The following is a 20547-nucleotide window of genomic DNA, read 5'->3' as shown; positions in this document are numbered from 1 at the left end:
TCTGACATTTCTATAATCTATATGTCGTTAGCTAATTTCAATTCAATATTTTTGCATTTCGCTGGCTCTGAAAATTTCGAGTGATTTTTCGAGTCGTAGACTCGTAATGTACCGACCCGTATGGGAGACATATAGTATATTGCTGAACTCGATTGAAGACTCCTCTGTTGTGTCATTCATTAATATTGATAAATGTAAGATCAGATGCACCGGAGCGCTCATGTGACACAGGGAACCTTTCCATCAATGAAAACGACTAACTCAAGCATAGGGTTTCGTTTCTTATCAATTCTATTCAATTATCAATCAATTCATCGTGTTTTAAAACAAGGGCTTGTTTTAAATCATTTTTTTTCTGTATTTTTTATTGAAATACCCCTTGCATCGCCGCGAAACTACGCCAAAACGTTGCATTCTGGCAGCTGCACACGCAGCCGGAATTAAAATTTTAAAAATATAAGTAAAGAGGCGGCCGTGCTCTTCTAAATTCACGAGAACGGGGTGCATACTTGATTTTTTTATTGTTCTCGGAAATGGAGGATATATGGGTGGGAAAAAAATCGAAGTTATTCCAACAACATGATCATTCTTGCAACTTATATTCAATATTCTGTATGCAAATTTCTTGGACAGAGCCCCAACAGATCCAGCTACAATCATGTCAAAAAGGAGAGGCCAAATTAGTTTCAATACAACATAGTCAATATTTGTTGTATTTACGATAGATAACAGGTTTATCGAAAGTATCACATGTAAAATGGTAAAACAACGATCAATTCAGCAATGTCTACTTAAGACTTGGCGATATGCATCTGTAAAGTAATATATGTGCTTGTTTTGGAACTTTAGTGTCCGAGTCTGTGATTGTGGATATTGGGGAGGTTTTGAAAATGTTGAATGGAAAAAATATTGCGTATTCCCACCTACCCTGTGTGGAAAGGGTGATACCTGTTTTCTTTACAGTCCATCAATCGTAAAACTATGCTATTTAAGCGCCCTACTATCTGATTTCAGTACAGGAATTGCACATCCGGATTTTGTTGCTATTTTTTTGAAAAACAACACACAATTAGCCCGATCCCCCTAGACAGTCATACAAAGTTCAACTTTCAGTGATATGCAATTATTTATCTTGTTGTAGAAAATATACTTACAAACAGTTCGTCACACCAACCGCAGTAGCAAACTTTTTATCTCTGGCTGAGCTTTGATACCAATTAGTACTCATGTAAAATGGTAAGAGACAGATCAGATATAGAAACGGCACGTGATGGAGCAGATTATATGATTATCCATCCCTTCGCTGTCATTCCAGTGGGTACTGCTGTTTTTAATGCAGATGATACCGATATTTTCGTAATGCTTCTTCATTTTTGCAATCTAATGTTAAGATTTATTGGCATCCCCGATTCTAGAATGGCAAATGATGAATATTTTCAAATCAATCGAAAACCACCAAGCAATATTACCAAACGTACTTCCAATACATGGCTTGAGTGAATGTGAGACTGTGGCCACATATTGTGGCACATATTGTAAAATGAGCAGAAACTTTTATTCTTCAGAACAACAAACACATCCTATGGGATGAATGTCATCAGAAACTCGGCAGAAATCCTACAGCAGGGATGGCGAACCACTGACCCGCGGGTCACGAAGTGACCCACCGCGTTTTATTCGTGACCCGCCAAGGCACGAATAAAATAAAATGCTAATATAACAGTGATAAAAATTGATCAAACCGGCCTTAAATTAATCTAACAATAACTGAACTATTACAATGTACCGTCAGTTTGGTAGCCAGGGCTGCGATCGCTCATACTCAAATTGTTAATTTCGGGCCGGTATGGTAATTTTGAAAACTCCTAATCTGGATGCCGTGTCTGCACTCTGCATCGCTGTGTAACGTTGTTCAGCTATTGGCTCTGAGGTCGTTTATGACATAACAATGCAATTGATCTGTTTATTTCTCGCAACATCTCGTCTCTTTCGGAGGTCCATTTGCAGACTGTTTTAGGGGTTATACGAGAACCAGATGCTACTTTGCAGTTTATTAGTTTCTCGCCTACAATGCGGTTGCGAAAACAAAATCTTTCAGACTTGAAATAAAAACCTAGAAATCTGAAATAACAACGGGGCGGTACAAAATGCCCTAATGTGGTTGAAAGCTGATCGAAAAATATAACACTATCAGAATGGAATTTTCTCCAAACCCTTAGGAACCGTAAAATAATTTGCCGCATCATCCTAAACGTTTTCGTTAACTCATATGCGTGTTTTCGCACTCTAATTTCATAAAATCGAGAGCCATAAAAAGTCCCTGATAGAAGTGCTGCATAAATAAATCCCAAAACTACACCAAGAGAAGATAAGATTTGTTTCGTAAGTTTCCTATAGATATAAACATTGATTATATATCTGTGACCCACTTTATTCTGTTCCGCGATAAAAATATATTTTTTGACCCATTCATTGAAAAAGGTTCGCCATCCCTGTCCTATAGGTTCATAAACACGTAAAACTTGATGAGTATGAAACTGAGCGTTACTACGTACAACCGAAGCATTCGGAGAAAATGTGTGATGTCCTAGTTATCTAAGTGTTTGACTCAACTATTCTGGCATTGCAGGTGCACATATCGGATTCACATATCCTCCACCAACACAAAGATATAATAAACTGTGTAGGCAATGTAGAACCGGAAAGATTCCTGGGCGCACTTCTAATTGGAAATTTAGAAGAGTGCTCCGTTTGAAGTATTTGCTTTATATAAATTACATTACTTGTGGTTAGTAGATGTAAGTAGAACAGAAATTGCTCATTTCCATAACTGTTCCTTGACATGTAAAGGCCGAATCGCTCAATATATTTTAACTAATAAAATATTTTCCCAGCACTGAAGCTTCATGTATGAAAAATAACATACTCGGGGAAAACATATGAAATGCGACAGAATACGGATCTTGCCTTATATAAGTGAAATAAACTATCATTCGTGATGCTAAAACTAAATTTCTGACATTACAAAAAGATTCAATGTAATTATATATTCAGAAATAAGCCATGTAGTTCTGAAATATTTGTTTATATAAACAGAAATAAAGTGAATAATATGAAAAAAAAAACAGATTTTGGGTTGATATTTTGCATACGTATGCAAATGAAAACGTATATAGAAAAAATGCTCAACAGTATAAGATCCACAGCACCCGCCGTCATCATTATTTATGTGATCAAGATTATATCTAAACAATAAAATAAACTTTATGTCCCAGAACGAGATTCGTCCCTGACTCTGCCGGACTAAGATTATCACTATTGGGCTGCCCTGTTATGTATTAGGTAATGAATGTTAACACTAGAGTCTGTTGCTGTCCAAGTACTTAATTTTTTCGAAAAAATGACACTTCCACCCATCCCCATTCAAATCGTTTATTTTTCGCCAAATCAATCATTATCTGGCGTCCTTAGATGGCAGTGAGCATACAACCAAACTCATTTTTTTGTAGTCAATGTTCAAAGTAGTCAATGTTCTTCAGTAGCGTCATCGAACAAAGTACGTTCCATTACTTCAACATAATCATTCCACTCCTCTCTTGTCGGAGGTGTTCGTCGCCTGCAACAAAATATAAAGTTCCATTGGAAATATACGAGATATCGAATTTTTTGCTCTGTTACTCACTCGACATAGCCTGCTTTGTGTATACACACACGTATTAGAAATAAATAGGAATATTATTTCTGTAGTCGTTAAAATATGTGTATAAAATTTTGTTTTTTAAACAGCATTGTATATGGGAAATAAACCAAATGTATAGTAGTATCTAGTTCAGGCCTAGAGCTACCCCAAAAATATTCTACGGTCGTAATAACAGATGTAGTGAGAAATGAATGGATCAATAATATTGTACGGAATTTGCTATACCATAAGATGAATAACGGTATAGGGCTACTTTAATAGTAGCTCACTAGTTGTTGAATAAAGTAAGGTCGGTTTCATTATCAATTTTCATCAGTAAAATGTTGGTGATGCTTTTCTACAATTCGTGACTTGGCGGGTCACCAAAAAACGGGGTGAGTCACTTTGTGATCCACGGGTTACTGATTCGCCATCCCTGACCTAGATGAACAAACGGCAGCTAAAATAAAAGCCCATTCATTTTGTTCATTTTACATTATCATTTACATCACACTATGTTTGTTTGTTGTGATATAAGTAATTGATATAATTAAATATATTGATTGCTGTATAGAAATACAAGGTGTGTAAAAGTGATGTAACCTATGACTTACCCGCGCATGGGAAACCTCCAGCGGCCGCGGCCGGGAGGTCCAAAACCACCAGGACGATGATGGTGGTGATGTCGTCTCCAACCTCTTCCAGGAAAGTGTGGATGTCCAGGATGCGGAGGCGGGTGATGTGGTGGAGGAGAATGTCGATGATGAGGAGGGGGGTGATGTGGTGGAGGAGAATGTCGATGATGCGGAGGGGGGTGATGTGGTGGAGGAGGATGTCGATGATGCGGAGGGGGGTGATGTGGTGGAGGAGAATGTCGATGATGCGGAGGGGGGTGATGTGGTGGAGGAGGATGTCCAGGATGCGGAGGCGGGTGATGTGGTGAAGGAGGATGTCGATGATGCGGAGGGGGGTGATGTGGTGGAAAACCGTGAGGGTGATGTGGTGGAGGCCACTGCCAATGTGGATGAGAAGATTCACTGTTACAATGTTCACTCGATTCAACCGCTGATGCGTTACAGGACGTCGCTTGGTGATCCAGTGAAAAGTCGTCATTCCGAGATCGATCGCCCGATTGAATTGGACAAACTTCCATCGATATTTTGTCATTGGTCGTTGGTTTTGATATTTGACTTCGGCTTTGTCTTACTTCTCTTTTTGGGTGGAGAGTTATGCTTTGAAAAAATTTAAGCATATTATGAGTCTGTAAATTTTCTGCGGCCCGAGAAGTACTGCCATTTGAAAATGATTTTTCATCTTTTTTATCAGTTTTACCCATTGAATTGTTGTTGGACTCATTATTTTGTAATCCTTCATCTGATATTAGTTTGATGCATTCTGGCGATTCTTTAACTAATTTGTCACGTTTTATTATTTCTTGAATAAATTGAGCAGAAAATAATGTTAGATCTAAAAGTTTGAACAAATTAGGAAATAAATTTGTTCTCGAATGTTCATGTTTCACCCACTTTAAAACTGCTTCCCACTTGACCTTCTCGGAAGTACAAATGACCTCAGGATCTCCTAGGATACTCAATACGTCATCCACTTCCAGTTTATTCCATTCTTCATTTTCAGTTATATTTTCAAAGTTTTCCCTCATGAATATATGAACCTCACCTTTAATTGAAGATGTATTCACATGATTGCAAGTTTTTGACAGGTTGTAAACGATGAATACATTATCCACATCAATCCATGATTTTAAGTCTTGTGGATGCAAAAATAGCTTATTCTCAAGGATTTCTTTACACTGTTTCGATTTCTGGAGATTTTTGTTTGTCCACATAACCTTCAAAATGAATGTGTTTGGAACATCTCGTTTAAAACATTGTTGTAGAAACTCTGCGAGATGATGCTTTCGAACTGTACTTTATCCATGAAAGAACGCTCTGCCAAAGAAGCTCATGACTGACATTTAATTTCCCCAAAAAATCTAAAATGTCAGCCTTGGTTATTGAAGCAAAATCCTCCGTCAAAATAATTTCTTCAAAATTCACTTCGATAAATGTTTCACAACGTTGAGTTAGGTCATCAAAGGAATATAGACAAGCAATACTTCTTATACAAAATACTGTATCTACTGATATGTTATTTTTCATGCTATCGAGACAGATTTCGTTCAATATTTCTAGTTGCATAAAACGAGACACATGGAGAATACTTTGTACTTCATCTATTTTCACTTCTGCCTCGCCATTATACATAAAATAGATTGCCTTTTCCACAGCATTTTCGTCTACATCTTTCAGTTCGACGATTCCTTCTTTTGATTCTTTCATATCGTGTGAAAGCATTGCCTTGAAGTACTCTGAACACGCCGCCAGTACCGTCCGGTGTACGGGAAATATACACCCTCCTACTTTAATTTTAAAGTCACAAATGACTGTATTCTTCCTTAGCGATTCGACGGATACAAGAAAACTATTGGCATGTCTAGATTTGTAAGAAGTCGCTGCCATTGTATCCGTTATTCAGTGAACATATACTCCAGTATGACACAAAGCATAATATGCTACACCGAATGATGTTAAACCAACAGAGCATAGAGCGTTTTAGATAATGTTTAACTAACAAATCGCTTCATTGTCGAGACTAACGTATCGCATTTCAGCAAAGACAATTCGTACCAGTTCTATAGCTAATAATCTGTATATATCCAATACCGCTGAAATGTTGTTGAAATCACGTATTCAAAACAAAAGCTGGAAGTATACAAACTATTTTCCGTGATTTGAGATTCAAGACAAGATTTAGTTCCAGTCGCGATACATGATAGCATGAGTTTATATACATAGACATAAAATCCAAATCCAAGGTTCGCTGAGTACTATACATTTTACTGAGTGTTTCAAACAGCAGTTTATAGATTTATTTTTAACGGTGTGTCCGGTGTACGCCCTCTAGCAACTCATTTATCCGTCTCTTTTGCTCCGTAAAACGAGAGGCCTAATCGAAAAATTCGCTATTCTACGTCAATTGAACCCAAAACTAAATATTCATTTTGGGGAACAACACGAAATGTAAGACATATTTTTGTATATTTATCTATTGAAATGAATTCACGGGCTATTTGGTCATCATATTATTTATTTCATTTGCTCCTGTATATGGATTATAACAAACAAATCAAAAAAACAATGGAGGTATGTTGAAAATCAAATGAAACATTTAAGAAAAAAAATGGTATATTTCTAGAAAATGTAAACATTTGTCTATTACCTAAAACGCGTGTTTTAATCAGAATGCTAAACTTTCAAAATGCTAACATTCAGACTGAAGTTTGTTGTTTTATTTTATTTTCCATGATATGTATCAATAAATCAGCGTTCGTCAGGATTTGATCTTTTCCACATTTCTAGTATTTACAAACGGGCTGAGGATTGTCTTTTGCATTTTTGTTCACATTGGTGACTCATTCTCCTCTTCAACTTCGATCTTCCTCTTACTGCGTTTCGGAACACCAAAACGAAAAGCTTTTATCGGCAGGAATGGCATAAACAAATCTGGGTTTGCTTCTGAAGGCTTATTGAATCCTATAAAATAACAAAGAAAACTGTGATCCTTTTTACCCAAACAGACGCTATAGCTAATAAATAGCTTTCTGCTAACCATATTGAATATATTGGTCTCTCCTCACCGATCAGATTAGTAACCATTGTAACATCTCGTGTTGGTTAAAAGATGGTTGGTTAAAAAAAAATTCATAATGTGATTATACTTACCAGAAATAAGAGAAATAACATGGCCAAAGAAGACAGTTACTAAGAAACCCCAAACGCCGTAAAGAAACGGTGACATAGAGTAGAAAGTTGTGTTGATGCGAGGATTATAACTGAAAATAAACGAAAATTATATATATATATATCTATCTCTATGTGGCTCGTTTTATAAAGCATGCCAAAGCGAGAAAAACTATTGAACCTTTCAGTAGTTGTGAAATTGTATCCAGATCCCTCAAATGACGTTGTGGTCGGCGTCATATAGGTTGTTGTCATATTCATGTCTGTGGCTGATGTAGGTAGCGCGGTGCAGTTGTCTATCGAGATCGGTAACTGTTTGTTAGATCCTTCGTATTGGGTAACGTACATTGCAGTTAACCCGACCCAAGTTGCTGCTGCCCAACCTAATATCAATCCAACAAGTGCCCCCTACAGAAATATAAAAACGAAAAAGCTTAACTTTTGTCTCATGTAAGATTTATATTGAAAAGACTTCAAAATACATGACCGATTGCATATTTGCTTGTATTGAACTGAGCCAAAAATGCTGAAAAAATATGGGTGTATTTCTCTGCGCTGTTGCTCAAAGTTCGAAAGCCACGATCGTTCCTAAACATTGCTATCAAGAAAACAACTACCTTTTTATTAATTATTGTTTAACCCTAATAATTGTAAAAATCTAACCAAGTAGTTGATCCAAGGAAAGAACAGTCCCATCGTGAATATACCGATCATTGGACCTCCAATAAAGCCTGATATTGAAACCACTATTTCGATGATATTTGCGTCGGAGAAAGATATTATGTATGCCAGAGCCATGACAAGTAGTCCAAAACATAATGCTTTGAAACAGATAAGAAAATATGTCGAAGTAAATATTATATATAGACAAGAGGAAATGGTTATTAGTATATAGTTTAACACAAACACAAAATACACAATATATTTGGCCAAATTTAGATATTTGAAAATAGTGCCTGGTATTCAAGTTTTCATAGAAATTTGAAAAAATTTGTTTATGATATATTTTAATGGTTACTGGTAATAGGTTGATCGAATGGGTTTTATTGTTCTGCAAAATATTTATTGTCAAAATTATTGAAATTAAAAGACAGTTAGTCGCTAATTAATGTACGTCAGTTGTTTAATTAATCAATGTTAAAAAAATATCTTACTTAATCCCTTGCTCAACCAAACTTTGATTCTTGGTGACATGTTGGGAAAGAATGGCGATATAAAATCCATCATTGTCAACGCTGACAATGCGTTGACTCCAGACGACACCGAGCTTTAAATGGCATAAAGCACTTAGATTTAATCATTTTTAAGATTATGAGAAATGGTTAATGTGGCATAGTTAGAAAACGTTACCCGCAATATGGCATTGTGAAACGATAATTTGATGCATTCTCTCCAAATTTACATAACTTTGTGAATTAGTTTCATAAATACAATTTACTATATTATATATTGTGAACATTTACCTGAGTGTTCCACAATATGCAGCAGATACAAATAATCCAGCCATTCCGGGGGCATGTTGAAATATTTGAAGAGCAAGTCGTGGAATAATTTGATCCACTTTCTCGACTATACCTGCCTTGTGTGGATCGCAGCCCTCAAAGAAAGCATACATTACCAATCCGTTTGCTACCGAAATTAATGTGAAAAAGAATCCAGGAGCCAATGTAAGTAGCAATGCTCTAAACACAAATAAACTATGTTAATTTACTTTTAGCAATTAATTAAGTTAACAATTAATGAAGTTTCAATTGGAAAAATACTAATTTCATTATGATGAGACAAAATAATAAAAGATATTATATATACCTCCGTATTCATTGACATTTGAATACGAAGCTAATAATAATTGCTATGGATTTTGAACATTTTTGAGTAGTCGTCGGAGAATCAGAAAAGTTTTCCCTCTGTTATTCCTGGCTAGAAAAATTACATTTTCATTCAATTTTAGCTTTCTTTTTACATATTTTGCTAGTGTGAAATATTAGGTATTATACTCTGGCATCGCATTTGATGCTACATCGATCACAAAATTTGTATACACATCATAATGTTAAGAATATTGGATGCTTAGCTGAAACGCAATCTTATCAATAATTGACCGAGGGCACTATATGTAAAGTTCATACTTCCCGTTGACATTATCGGCTGTCGTACTTACATTCTTGCCGTTTTGACAGTCTTGCAAGATAGATATCTCTGAATGTAAACTTGATTACAACCAGTTTCAAAACATGCATTTAATCCCAGTCCAAATGCAACTGTCCAGAACGTGCTGCGAGTTCTTGGGTCAAAAGTGAACCTTTCAAAAAAAAGAAAAAATTAATTCGAGTGTAATGAACTGAACAGTAGGATGTCTGGAAATTTGTATAATACATTGCTATCATGTCTCATTTGGAATCGCTGTCAACGATCGGCTTTTAGAATCCTCTTTGAATAAAGAGCGTTGCTCAGTATTATGCAAACTCCTATGGACATTATGGTGTAAAAAAAATTCTGACTTGTCTCGAAGTAATTCAATTAAAAAGTTGAAAGTGACTTACCGTGATAATTAAAACGAATTTTATTATCGTAAATCAATTGTTAAATTGATAAAATTTGTTGTAACAAAACGATGTTTGTTTTGAAACAAGTTTGTCTAGAATCAAATACCATTATTCGAAACTCATGTCTGCCCAAAAGGCTTCTTTCTACATCATCGCCTACCGATAATATAATTTTATTTTAATTATAGATGATATAAAAAAGAGGCATTTAGACTTAATCTCCCAAAGAATGTTGGTATTTTTTTCATCTGGTTTATTTTAGATTTCGATGGTAAATGTGATGTGTTGGGCATCCCTGGTTTTTACTGCATGTCCGCTAAATCCGATTAATAGAATGCACTTTTGTTAACCCGACATTATTGATTATATTTTAAATTGTACGTCAGTGCGTGGAATTGAAATTGAACATATTTTTGCATAGAATTATTTTTAGAAACAATAATTAATTAGTCTACTTGTAACTTGTAATTGTTGTTGGGCACATTGGTATTTAAACAGACTGAAATGAATTGAGCATTGAATTGTAATTCTTATTTCGGTCAAAATTTGAGGATAAGTTTTTGATCAACATTTTTTAAACGTTAAACAAAATTCTCAATCTTTTTTAACATTTTTATAATTTTGATGTGAGATGATGGATAGTGAATCACAATCTAATGTTACCCTAATGGTAGATATTTTATGGGTGTTTTTAACGGTTTCCGCCAACATCATATTCTTGGTCACCACAAACGACGCTATTGCAAGAAAACATTGTTGCTCTAATCAATATTTAGTAACCAAAACGCCACAAAATATAGATTAATAGGGTGATTAGAAAACAGTATTGCTTTTGAAATGTATGTGTAACCCACGTCAGAAAATTGCTTCTTCCTCCTCTATCAGCTGCTTCTCTTAACGGTTCTATTCCACCTAATGTGATTACACCTTGAATGAAGACAGACAACATTCCAGCCATCATTATTCCAGATTGAAACACATCCGTCCATATCACGGCTTTCATTCCTCCCTGTAACATGTTAAAAATAGTTGTTAACTATTAGTCTTGAAAGGAACATCTCATTTAATCTGTGTAGACATATAGTAACATTTCATAAACCGTAATCTGATTCAAAACATCGATATTTGTATCTATTGAAGTTTTAAACATTAGAAAAGATTTGCCAACAAAGTTTAAATGACAAAGTGAGGAACATAGCTTGGACCAACCCCATTTGTTATGTAAGTACCGAAAATAAAAGATCTGATATACCTACCCACCATTACTCTTACTATTCCCCGAAAATTTTCCTCTAGGCATTTATTTTAAGTTCCGGTTTATTTAAAACTAATCTTGAAATACTGTACTTACCACGGCTGTGTAAAACGTGCAAATAACACTGGTTAAGGCTATTGCCCAGTAAAGACTAAGTGGAGTAACAGCACTCAGTGTCAGTGATGGCATGTAAATCACGACTCCCAAATAAAGAATCTAAACATAAAGTTGAAAATGTTGAAAACCGAAATTCTCTATTTTCCCACCGTTTTCGAGGTTGGTAATCGTAATTTTCCAATCTATTTTTGTGTTTTAATAACAGGGGTATGTATCGAGAAATCAAAATTTTTATACCAGATTCAGCATTGCAAGTAATGAGGCAACCTTTCTTACGCTGACATGAAATCGTAGTTCAAGGTACTGAAAAAGAAAAACATTATAAATATTGATTGACGTGATTGAAAAATATTTAAGCAATCTAGATAAAATTATGATCCACAATCCATTTATTTATCGATGTAACTAAAGAATGAAAAATCCAATCTCAACAGTAATACAAAGCACAATTAAACATTATATATATCCAATTTACGTACCTCATACACACTTTTCAATCGCAATCTGTGATACACGGGAATATAATATAAAATTGCAATGATTGTTGCAATGAGCTGAGCTATAGTATTCCACGCAAACGTTGTTCCGTGCAAATATACTTCTACTGGTAAACCGATAACAGCAATTGCAGAAACAAATGACACAATGAGCGATAAAGCTACTGGAATCTGAAATCAAAGGAAATAGAGAAGTTTATAAATAAAGTTGGAACGGTCATTTTCAAGGTCGTTGGCTTTGAAACTAAATTAATATTTTCTTAGTTTCCATATTTTATAAATATTGTGTAGGGAAAATACATATATATGTTATGCTTTTCTTTAACATACCAAATTAAGTTGCCTTCCAAGTGACAAAAAAATGTCATTTCGCAACACAGCCTTTATATTCACCAAAAATTACTGACAGAAATTCGGGCCTATATCACGAGTAAACTATCTTAAGCAAAGAACATCTAGTAGTCTACATATCAAACTATTTCCACATTTGCAATGCATTTGCAGCATATTGATAATAATGGGGAACTCACCGGATTCGCTTTTCTTCCAGCAAAATAATAGTTATCTGTAGAATTATTTGATCTGTCTCTAACAGCGAAGAATATTCCAATGATAGTTGAAATCAGGAGCATTGCTAAAAAAAACATCATATTTATTTCAATTTTTCATGGAAGCAAAGGATGTTTTGTATTTGTAAAATATCCCATGTATTTTTTTTTATTTCCGATGAAATGTAAGGGATATGACGTTAGCTTCGAAAAGTTTTTCGATGGAAGGTATATCACCACAATTTGATAAACAAAAACAGATTCTAATCTGTTTTCTGTTGAGGTTTGTTTCGAATCAGACTTCAAAAAAAGAGAGAGAATAAGGGGGAGCTAGTACTAAAGTGCTTTGTGCAATCCTGCTTGATGGTAATGTTATTATTCAATATAAAATGAACATAATCATAGGAAGGTTTACGTACACTTTGCGTAACAATATATTGACGTTTTCGTGTCAGAATAAGGTTTTAGCAATCCAATTTAGATTTTGTAAAAATTACAAAAATATTTTTGAAATTTGTTTCAAAGGCATTTGAAATTCTGTACAAACAAGCCGTATTTAAAAATGACTGGTTATATTATTCCGAAACATCTTTTGATTCATTCAATTGCCATGTATGCACATTTTAAATATTCTGACTTGTTATGGTGCATAATTCGTAGAAAATTATGCCAAATAGTGCCAACCGATTTGGTCCTAATAGCTCTACTCGATGTGCGTGCAAATGGAACAATTTAAATACCCCGGAAGAGGGATGCATAAAACAAAAATACAGCAGTAAATATTAATTTGAAAAATACATTTATAAAGGTTAGAGTTCTATGACCCTATTTAATAATATAATTATACTTGTAAAACAGTGCGGAAATTGAATAAGACACAAACGTTTGTATTTATGTGTGTTTGATAGTGACCTTTGCCTTATTGTGAGCTGAAAATACCGAGAAGTCATGTACAGTAAAAAGGTATAAATAGAGGAAATAAATCAAACCATTTATTTAATCGAAACGCACAATATCTTTCTGTTCGATTTAACTTATATTATATTTATATATGTATATATAAATTACTTTATATAAGAATCGTGTTATCGACAGCTGTTTTTCTATTTTAAATTTGGATTGTAATGTACAGTAATTTGCTTCGTCTAAAAATAAAATATGAATCCAAAAATGTCGCTAGTCGCTAGAAAAAAAAGTTTGCATAATTAGAAGGAATGATTACTCATGACAATAGAATTTTATCAATACCCTCACCACAAATATTTGTTTATTTTTTATAATGTAATGTATATCATTATATTCAGGATTCCATGGAACAGTTGAATTAGATAGAGTTAGTTGAAAAATCATGTTAATATTAATGCGCTGGGTTCTCTACTGTTTTTAGAATACATATTTTATTGAACCCTACAGTTTTCTTTTATTTTTTATTGTATATACATACAATGTATGAAAGTATTAGTTACAGGAAGCAAAGTATTTTGGATAATTGTGTGATACTCAATCTTACTTTCACATCATTGATTTATTCGTATTACGCATCTGTTGTTTCATTAATCTCTTATTTGCATGTTGCAAGAAATGACATTCCACTGTTGTTCGCCGTGACACGGACCGTTGCCAAATTACCTCAAATGATGAATTAAAACTTGAAATTCAAAATGAATGCCAAATATAAAAATATACTGATCATAAATTACTTTACTGTCATCTTCCTCATAACATTGTTTGAATATTTTCATTCTGAAATTCTAAGGGCTGATTAATAAAAATCTATACTCAAGTTGGAGCCCCTCTTAAATGCATCACATGTTTTTAAAAAAAAAAACTAGTTTTCATGGTTCAACAATACATCTTCGATGATTTAAAAAAAAAATACAGATACAAGTTATTTATTGTTTTTTACCAGCACGTTTTTAAAGACTCACTGCGGTATAATTTTCTATACTGTAATAATTGTGCCATTATCAGAATAAAAACAGAATACATGACGGAAGGCATTCAGTTTACTGACTAAACAAAATAACTGCAGTCATTCACGGCAGAAGTGTCATAGGTGAATGCATATACCGTTTGCTCGCTTTGCAATGATTCAATGCTTGAAGTATGCTAAAGATTTTATACTATAGTACAAGCATTATTAAATCACGTTCCAAGACGTACAAATAAACTTACCGCCAAAAATGACGAAATCTGCTGGATGAAAATAATCTTCAGAATTATCCATGGCAACGTGTTAATTTGCAACAATTTTGCACGAAATAGCAGTTCCGATTAATATACTGAAAGTAAAACTGTTTTTACAATATAAATAGGAGTTATATATGTTATATTTAAGGTTACATACTCACTATATTTTATGGTACTGCGACCTGTTTAGGAGATATAAAATATTGTTGGTAACTAAACGAAATACTAATGACTAAGATTTTCAAAGTTTGGCACGCTTATTTCAGGTTATTTGCTCCTCAAGTCAATTCTCTGAAAATAATTTTTCATCGTATCGACTACTGACGGTCTTGCAATTCACTATTGATTCGTCGGTTTCTGAAATTGTTGATCAGAAAAACAATATATATACGACGTTCATGCCTGTATATTTAAAAACTATTTTTAAACTCATACTCGAATAAAACCTCCGGTTGCAAGATTACTTTGTCAAAACAACACGATGAGATTTTTGAAATCGTTTTCATTTCAACAATGAAGAATTTTTTGATCGTTCACGGCGTGTTTGCTTAAATTTCAAATGTTTCCTAGGCTGAAAAAATTAGTATTGTACATTGCAGTAGTGCGGCATTTTTTTGACTCAGCAGCAATCAAAAAAAAAATAGTGAATGAATAGCCTGAATGCTATCGATAAACTCAACATAAAGTGACTCTTTGACATCAGCATTCACCAGCTGCGCATTTGGCAGTCTCGTCAAAACGTGAAACATCAAATGCTCACTGATAGATATTTATTCTCTTGCAATTGCTCGAATTCAATTTATTACACCCGCGGTATGGGCTAGTTTTTCCAAGAACTTAGTGCGACGAAATGCATTTGGTAATGCAATAATAAAAACTCGACCTCCCGATATTATTTGCTCATTAGCGTATTTCCTTTCGCTATATGTATGCACTAAATATTACCGGTGCATATTATTTTTATATTTACTCATGGTAAATTGATGACAAAACGCAATAGAAATACCCAGAAATATACTATTCTGTCGGCAAATAATTTATCAAAAAGACAAGCCTTATTTCTAAATTTCTGCAATCTGCAGTGAGAAATGACCTCATATGTTACGCGTAACTTCAATAGCTATACACAAGTTCTTAATTACAGTACATCTATTTTTACCAACGTTCTCAAACCGAAAAGAAAAGTACTTTTTGCACTATACATTGTAATTTTAAATAACTAATCGCCTGCGAAAATGCTTGCAAAATAGATACAACAAAAATAGGCTCTTGTAATGGCGCGCGCACTAGCCCAAAACGAAAAAAAAACTAGATTTACAGAGGAAACGTTGTAAATCGTTGTTGTTGTTTTCATAGTAGGTTGTACCGATTTGTAGATATAATTTCGTGAAACCCTAAAGATTGCTTGTTACGTTCTCAGATGAATAATTCTTGAATGTCAACCACGATAACCAAATGCACCACTTTAATGTGTACTTGATGATGCATATATCTTAATTCATTCCGCTGCGTGGTTTTTTATCGTTTCCTGGAGTCGTAGAAGTTTGGTTTGGTCTGTCATCTAGAGACAAGGCCACAGGTGGGTGGCAGACTGACATATCAAACTCCTGAACACTAAATTGAAGACTAACTACATCACAAACTGTTTAATATGTGAGGCCAACTTGGGTACAATAATGGGCGTTCCGGAAGTATTTGTACCAAGATGACGCACAACCTGAACAACCCTAACCTGATACACATACAGAGTTCAGGTTGTGCGCCATCTTGGTACGAATACTTCGGGAGCGCCCAATAATGTTTAAACAAATAGGCCATCACTCTCGTATTTTCTGCAACATGGCTTTTGGACCTCAGCTTTTTTTTATCATTTACATAAAATATATTTATTGTACTGACTTTTGTACTATTTTTGCTATCGACAACTAACAAACTTATTTTGAGTCCATTTTTTAACTTTTTGCTGCTATTATATAGAACCTTTCAATTTTGATTGATTGTACTGAAAAAGAATTGACCTTTTATCGAAGAGTCAACATACTTTTCAATATCCGGTTTCTATTCCGCCATGATATTCGAATCAATTCATTAACAACACTGTAATCGATAAAAGAAATATTGGATTAATTTTGAATATACTTTTAAAACAGATCATACACTGCAACAGCATAAAAAAATCCCCAGAGAAACATTATTGGGAAATGGTATGAATTTGATAAAATCTCACTAGCAAGAATTTACATTGAATTCAGCAATCCTGTTTATTGACTTGCTTTTCCGAATATTTAGATTGAAGATGTTGAAGCCTAAGGCAACAGATTCGTCGTTGATGTAGATAAAATTTGAGACTTTGTATGAATCTGTGCCAACGTACAAACAAAATACTGTGCGCTGCAACATTTATTCTAACAGCCTAAGGACAGAAACAAAAAACCTCACGATTGCAATTTTTATTCAAAACAAGGAGTTTTTGATTGTAGCAGAGTTCTTTTTACATACTACCTTTGATTTTTTTTTTCATTTTTAATCGAATTGTATCCCCATAATTACGAATCAAAAGTCAAGACCATTATCAAAGTGAAACGAATTGACGAACATACTTCTGTTAGATCGGGAATAATTACATACTCTTTTAATAATGTATTTTAAAGGATTTAGAAAGCTTTTAAATGTTTTAGGGAATCTTTAGAAGCAAAGTAAATATGGAAAATAAAATACTGAAAATCCTACAAGCGAAAGCCTAACATACGCTACCCTAACACATGTACGCTATGCGAACGTGAACTACGTAGGGAGAATATCAAAATGTGCCAGCGTATCGAATCAATCATTACAACAAAGTCAGAAACAATTGGCATGGATTTATAGGTCCAACAGTATTGATCAAGTACACAAATGTTTCATAAAGCTTACATACATTCGTCAGTATTCGAGTTGTTAGAGGTATTATCTTTGTTAAATATTCCTGACACGAATCCATAAACAAAAATCTGAACTAGAACAAATATTTCAAAATCCATAAGGTTTAAACGAAACTCAAATAGTACGATTTTTCAATGCATTCATTCTCCTCAGTATAATATATAAAATTGTTGCCATTATATCATATTAAAAAAGGGTGCTCCAGAAGTATGCACAGCAAGATATCGCACAACCTGAATCCTACCGGTGCACACATACTATGTTCAGGTTGTGCGCCATCTTGGTGCGCATACTTCAGGAGGTCCAAAAAACATTCCCTGTTGATTTGAACCTCAAGAATGAACCCACTCGAACTTTTGAAACAAGTGATTCTTCAAATTTTGCCGGACGGAGTATTGCATTATAAAATGAATGAAATCCAATATAAGCTAATATTGCTATCCATTAATTACTCTACTTATACATCTCATTCAGCGAAATGAAACACCGCTTGGAAATTACCGGAATTCTAATTCATGAATTAATACATTTGAGTCTGGTCATTCCATATTGAAAGCAATTAAAACAGTGAATTAACGACCAAGTAAGTATCATCTCAAAAATTAGATTACTAGTATTGGCAGATACAAGATACTCACACTGCAATTCGTACTAATAAAGAGCCCAAAATAAAAAATAAAATGAAAATCATTTAATATTTTGGGTCTGAAATTAATTGCCCTTATTGTATTATTTCATAGTAACTTTTTCGGTGTTCTCCAATTTTAATAGTAAATTCAAAGTTCTCATTGTCAGGCGTGACTGTGATTTTTTACCACGCCACTTCATAGCACAAATCCATTGTGACGAGTGACAATATCTGAAAACAGGAGGGCACATATATGGACAAAAAGGCTAAAGCGAAGTAGTCAAACTATTACAGTACCGGTAGTCTAAGTACGAGATTGCTGAAATGTGGTCACGGAACCGCGGCACGGTGTGCATTTTATTGCTTTGTTGACGCCATCACACAAAAATTTAATGTGAAAATGAATTCCATAGGGACCACAGGAAATTTTGAAATAAATAAAAGTAATAGTCTTCTAGCGACAGTAACAATCATTAACCACTAAAAATTCGAAGCAATCAATCCCGCAGTTAAAGAAAAAGGTGAGTTTTTCACAACAACAAGTCGTTTAATTAAGTTAGTACAGTTGGTACTAATACTATTTAGTACAGGAAAATCATGATTTAATGTTGTTATTGTTTGCATTTTTAAAATTAGATATACTGTCTTCAGAAACCCGCTACTGTAACCACTCCTAATACCGTTTCTATCATTACACTACTTTTTTCACATATATATATATATTCTTCTATGTCGTACTCTGTGCATGTAGACTGGGTATTTCACCGGATGCAATAGACTTCAATCAAAGTTGTGGAAGGCATTTTGTAGAGACTCATCGTAAGTGATTGAGTTGCTTATAATCTACAGGCAGCTTTATGATATGCATTATATTTGTCTACAATAAGGTTTTATTATTGATTGTGTGACTTTGTTAGCGTTATACAACCGTAATCGGATGGATGAGAACGTATTATGTATCTGAAAAAAATGTTAGATTGTTTTGAGCACAGATAAATTGATATGCATTCTTTCAACTGTTCAATCGATGTGTTTCACCTTGCCAGACCTAAAATTATCATCTCATTTTGCGGCTTTCCATCATCTTCCTGGGGAGCGTGCATTGATAAAAAAATATATGAAGTGTGATAACGTCGGCACGAACCATACCAAATCTATCTGTTAAAAAAGCAAAATAAAAAGTTTAAAAAAGCACCGTTACATATTTATATTTTTTTCGCTACCATTGCTCACTTGTGTTGCTAATTCGGGCATCAGACTGCAGTATATCATAATTTCTGACTCTTCAGCAACTCAATAGTTTATGTGTTTTCGGCTTTTTGAATATTATCAGTGAACACATGTAATTGATGGACATCCATGTCAGTCGAAATCCAAAATTATCTAACATCAGTATGAGAAAAGTAATCTGCTTTTAATTATGGACACTAGGTTGTGTCCTTCGCAATATGTGTTTTTAGTAGGTCTATAGCTGTGCCAGTCTGGCGATATCCATACGGTTTTAGATTCAATTCAGTAGATCCATACTGGGTGAACTGATTTTTTTTATTCGAAACTTGAAACGAATATTATTTACTTGTTTTGTTTTCATCTTTTATAACACCCACAAATCCCAAACATAATTTAAGTAAGCAAACTTGGCTGTCTGTGCCGACTCATAATCTGGCATCCTTGATTTTACCCGCGCTTCGCTCTCTTTTTTCTGGGCGTTTAGAAAGCGAACCTCTGTCACGGAGCTCCGAAATATTATTATTTGTAAGCGACTACTTTTCACGTTTTTTTTATTTGTTTTATATTTAGTTAATATTTGGAGTGATGTTTATATAAATAGATTAAATTGTGTGCAATTGCCGGAATGAACTGACCTACTGATGTCCATTAAGAACGTTTAGAATGGCACATTCCTGGTTGGGATTAGTTCTAAAAGTTTTTCACTTGGTTGTCTCAACTCGTAGTCTGTTGGAATATGTTTGGTTCACCGATTATAGATACAACTTGTGCTATCAACTACCTAAGAATATTGAGTGATTTAATGTACGGGACATACAAGATATACATGAATTAAAATTAAACGTTGCAAAATGATTTCGACATATTTTTATTGATTTTTTCAGAGCTCTATAGTTTCAGCTATTTCCGCGACTCGTATTTTCGTTGTTGGCTCTGACAAGGCATATACGGACTATATATGACGTCATAATATACTGAGTCGCGTCTGCACATTTCATCAAGGTGAAATATACCATAACAGTGTCCCAAGTTCCAGATAAGTTTCTGGTGAATTATTGGAATACAATACGGTAGCGAAAATTTTTCCATTGGATCCTCCACAGTTGAGGGTAATGTTGGAAAGCACAGAAAGTTT

General features: G+C 34.2%; 3 protein-coding genes across 3 annotated transcripts; all 3 read right to left on the bottom strand.

Annotated features, from left to right (window-relative positions):
- Positions 1 to 3215: 3215 nt before the first annotated feature.
- LOC120331592 (uncharacterized) lies at positions 3216 to 5593 on the bottom strand. Its single transcript, XM_078113983.1, has 2 exons — positions 4294 to 5593; positions 3216 to 3616 (listed from the first exon to the last, which is right to left on the bottom strand). Exons 1-2 carry the CDS (start codon positions 5523 to 5525, stop codon positions 3526 to 3528), a joined length of 1323 nt encoding a protein of 440 aa, XP_077970109.1. The 5' UTR covers positions 5526 to 5593; the 3' UTR covers positions 3216 to 3525.
- On the bottom strand, positions 5560 to 6198 carry LOC144424489 (kelch-like protein diablo). The gene has a single exon (XM_078113844.1). The coding sequence runs from the start codon at positions 6196 to 6198 to the stop codon at positions 5560 to 5562; it is 639 nt and encodes a 212-aa protein (XP_077969970.1).
- Positions 6199 to 7031: 833 nt separating this feature from the next.
- Positions 7032 to 14738, bottom strand: LOC120331608 (sodium-coupled monocarboxylate transporter 1-like). The gene is made up of 13 exons (XM_039398707.2): positions 14618 to 14738; positions 12425 to 12528; positions 11877 to 12065; positions 11635 to 11700; positions 11377 to 11496; positions 10880 to 11034; positions 9641 to 9781; positions 8943 to 9161; positions 8634 to 8746; positions 8143 to 8300; positions 7661 to 7887; positions 7462 to 7571; positions 7032 to 7272 (listed from the first exon to the last, which is right to left on the bottom strand). The coding sequence occupies exons 1-13, from the start codon at positions 14667 to 14669 to the stop codon at positions 7139 to 7141; spliced, it is 1788 nt and encodes a 595-aa protein (XP_039254641.2). The 5' UTR covers positions 14670 to 14738; the 3' UTR covers positions 7032 to 7138.
- Between the last annotated feature and the right edge of the window lie 5809 nt (positions 14739 to 20547).

This window comes from Styela clava, chromosome 6 (assembly GCF_964204865.1).
Source record: "Styela clava chromosome 6, kaStyClav1.hap1.2, whole genome shotgun sequence".
Lineage (NCBI taxonomy): Eukaryota > Metazoa > Chordata > Ascidiacea > Stolidobranchia > Styelidae > Styela > Styela clava.
This window is presented reverse-complemented; position numbering and strand designations above follow the sequence as displayed.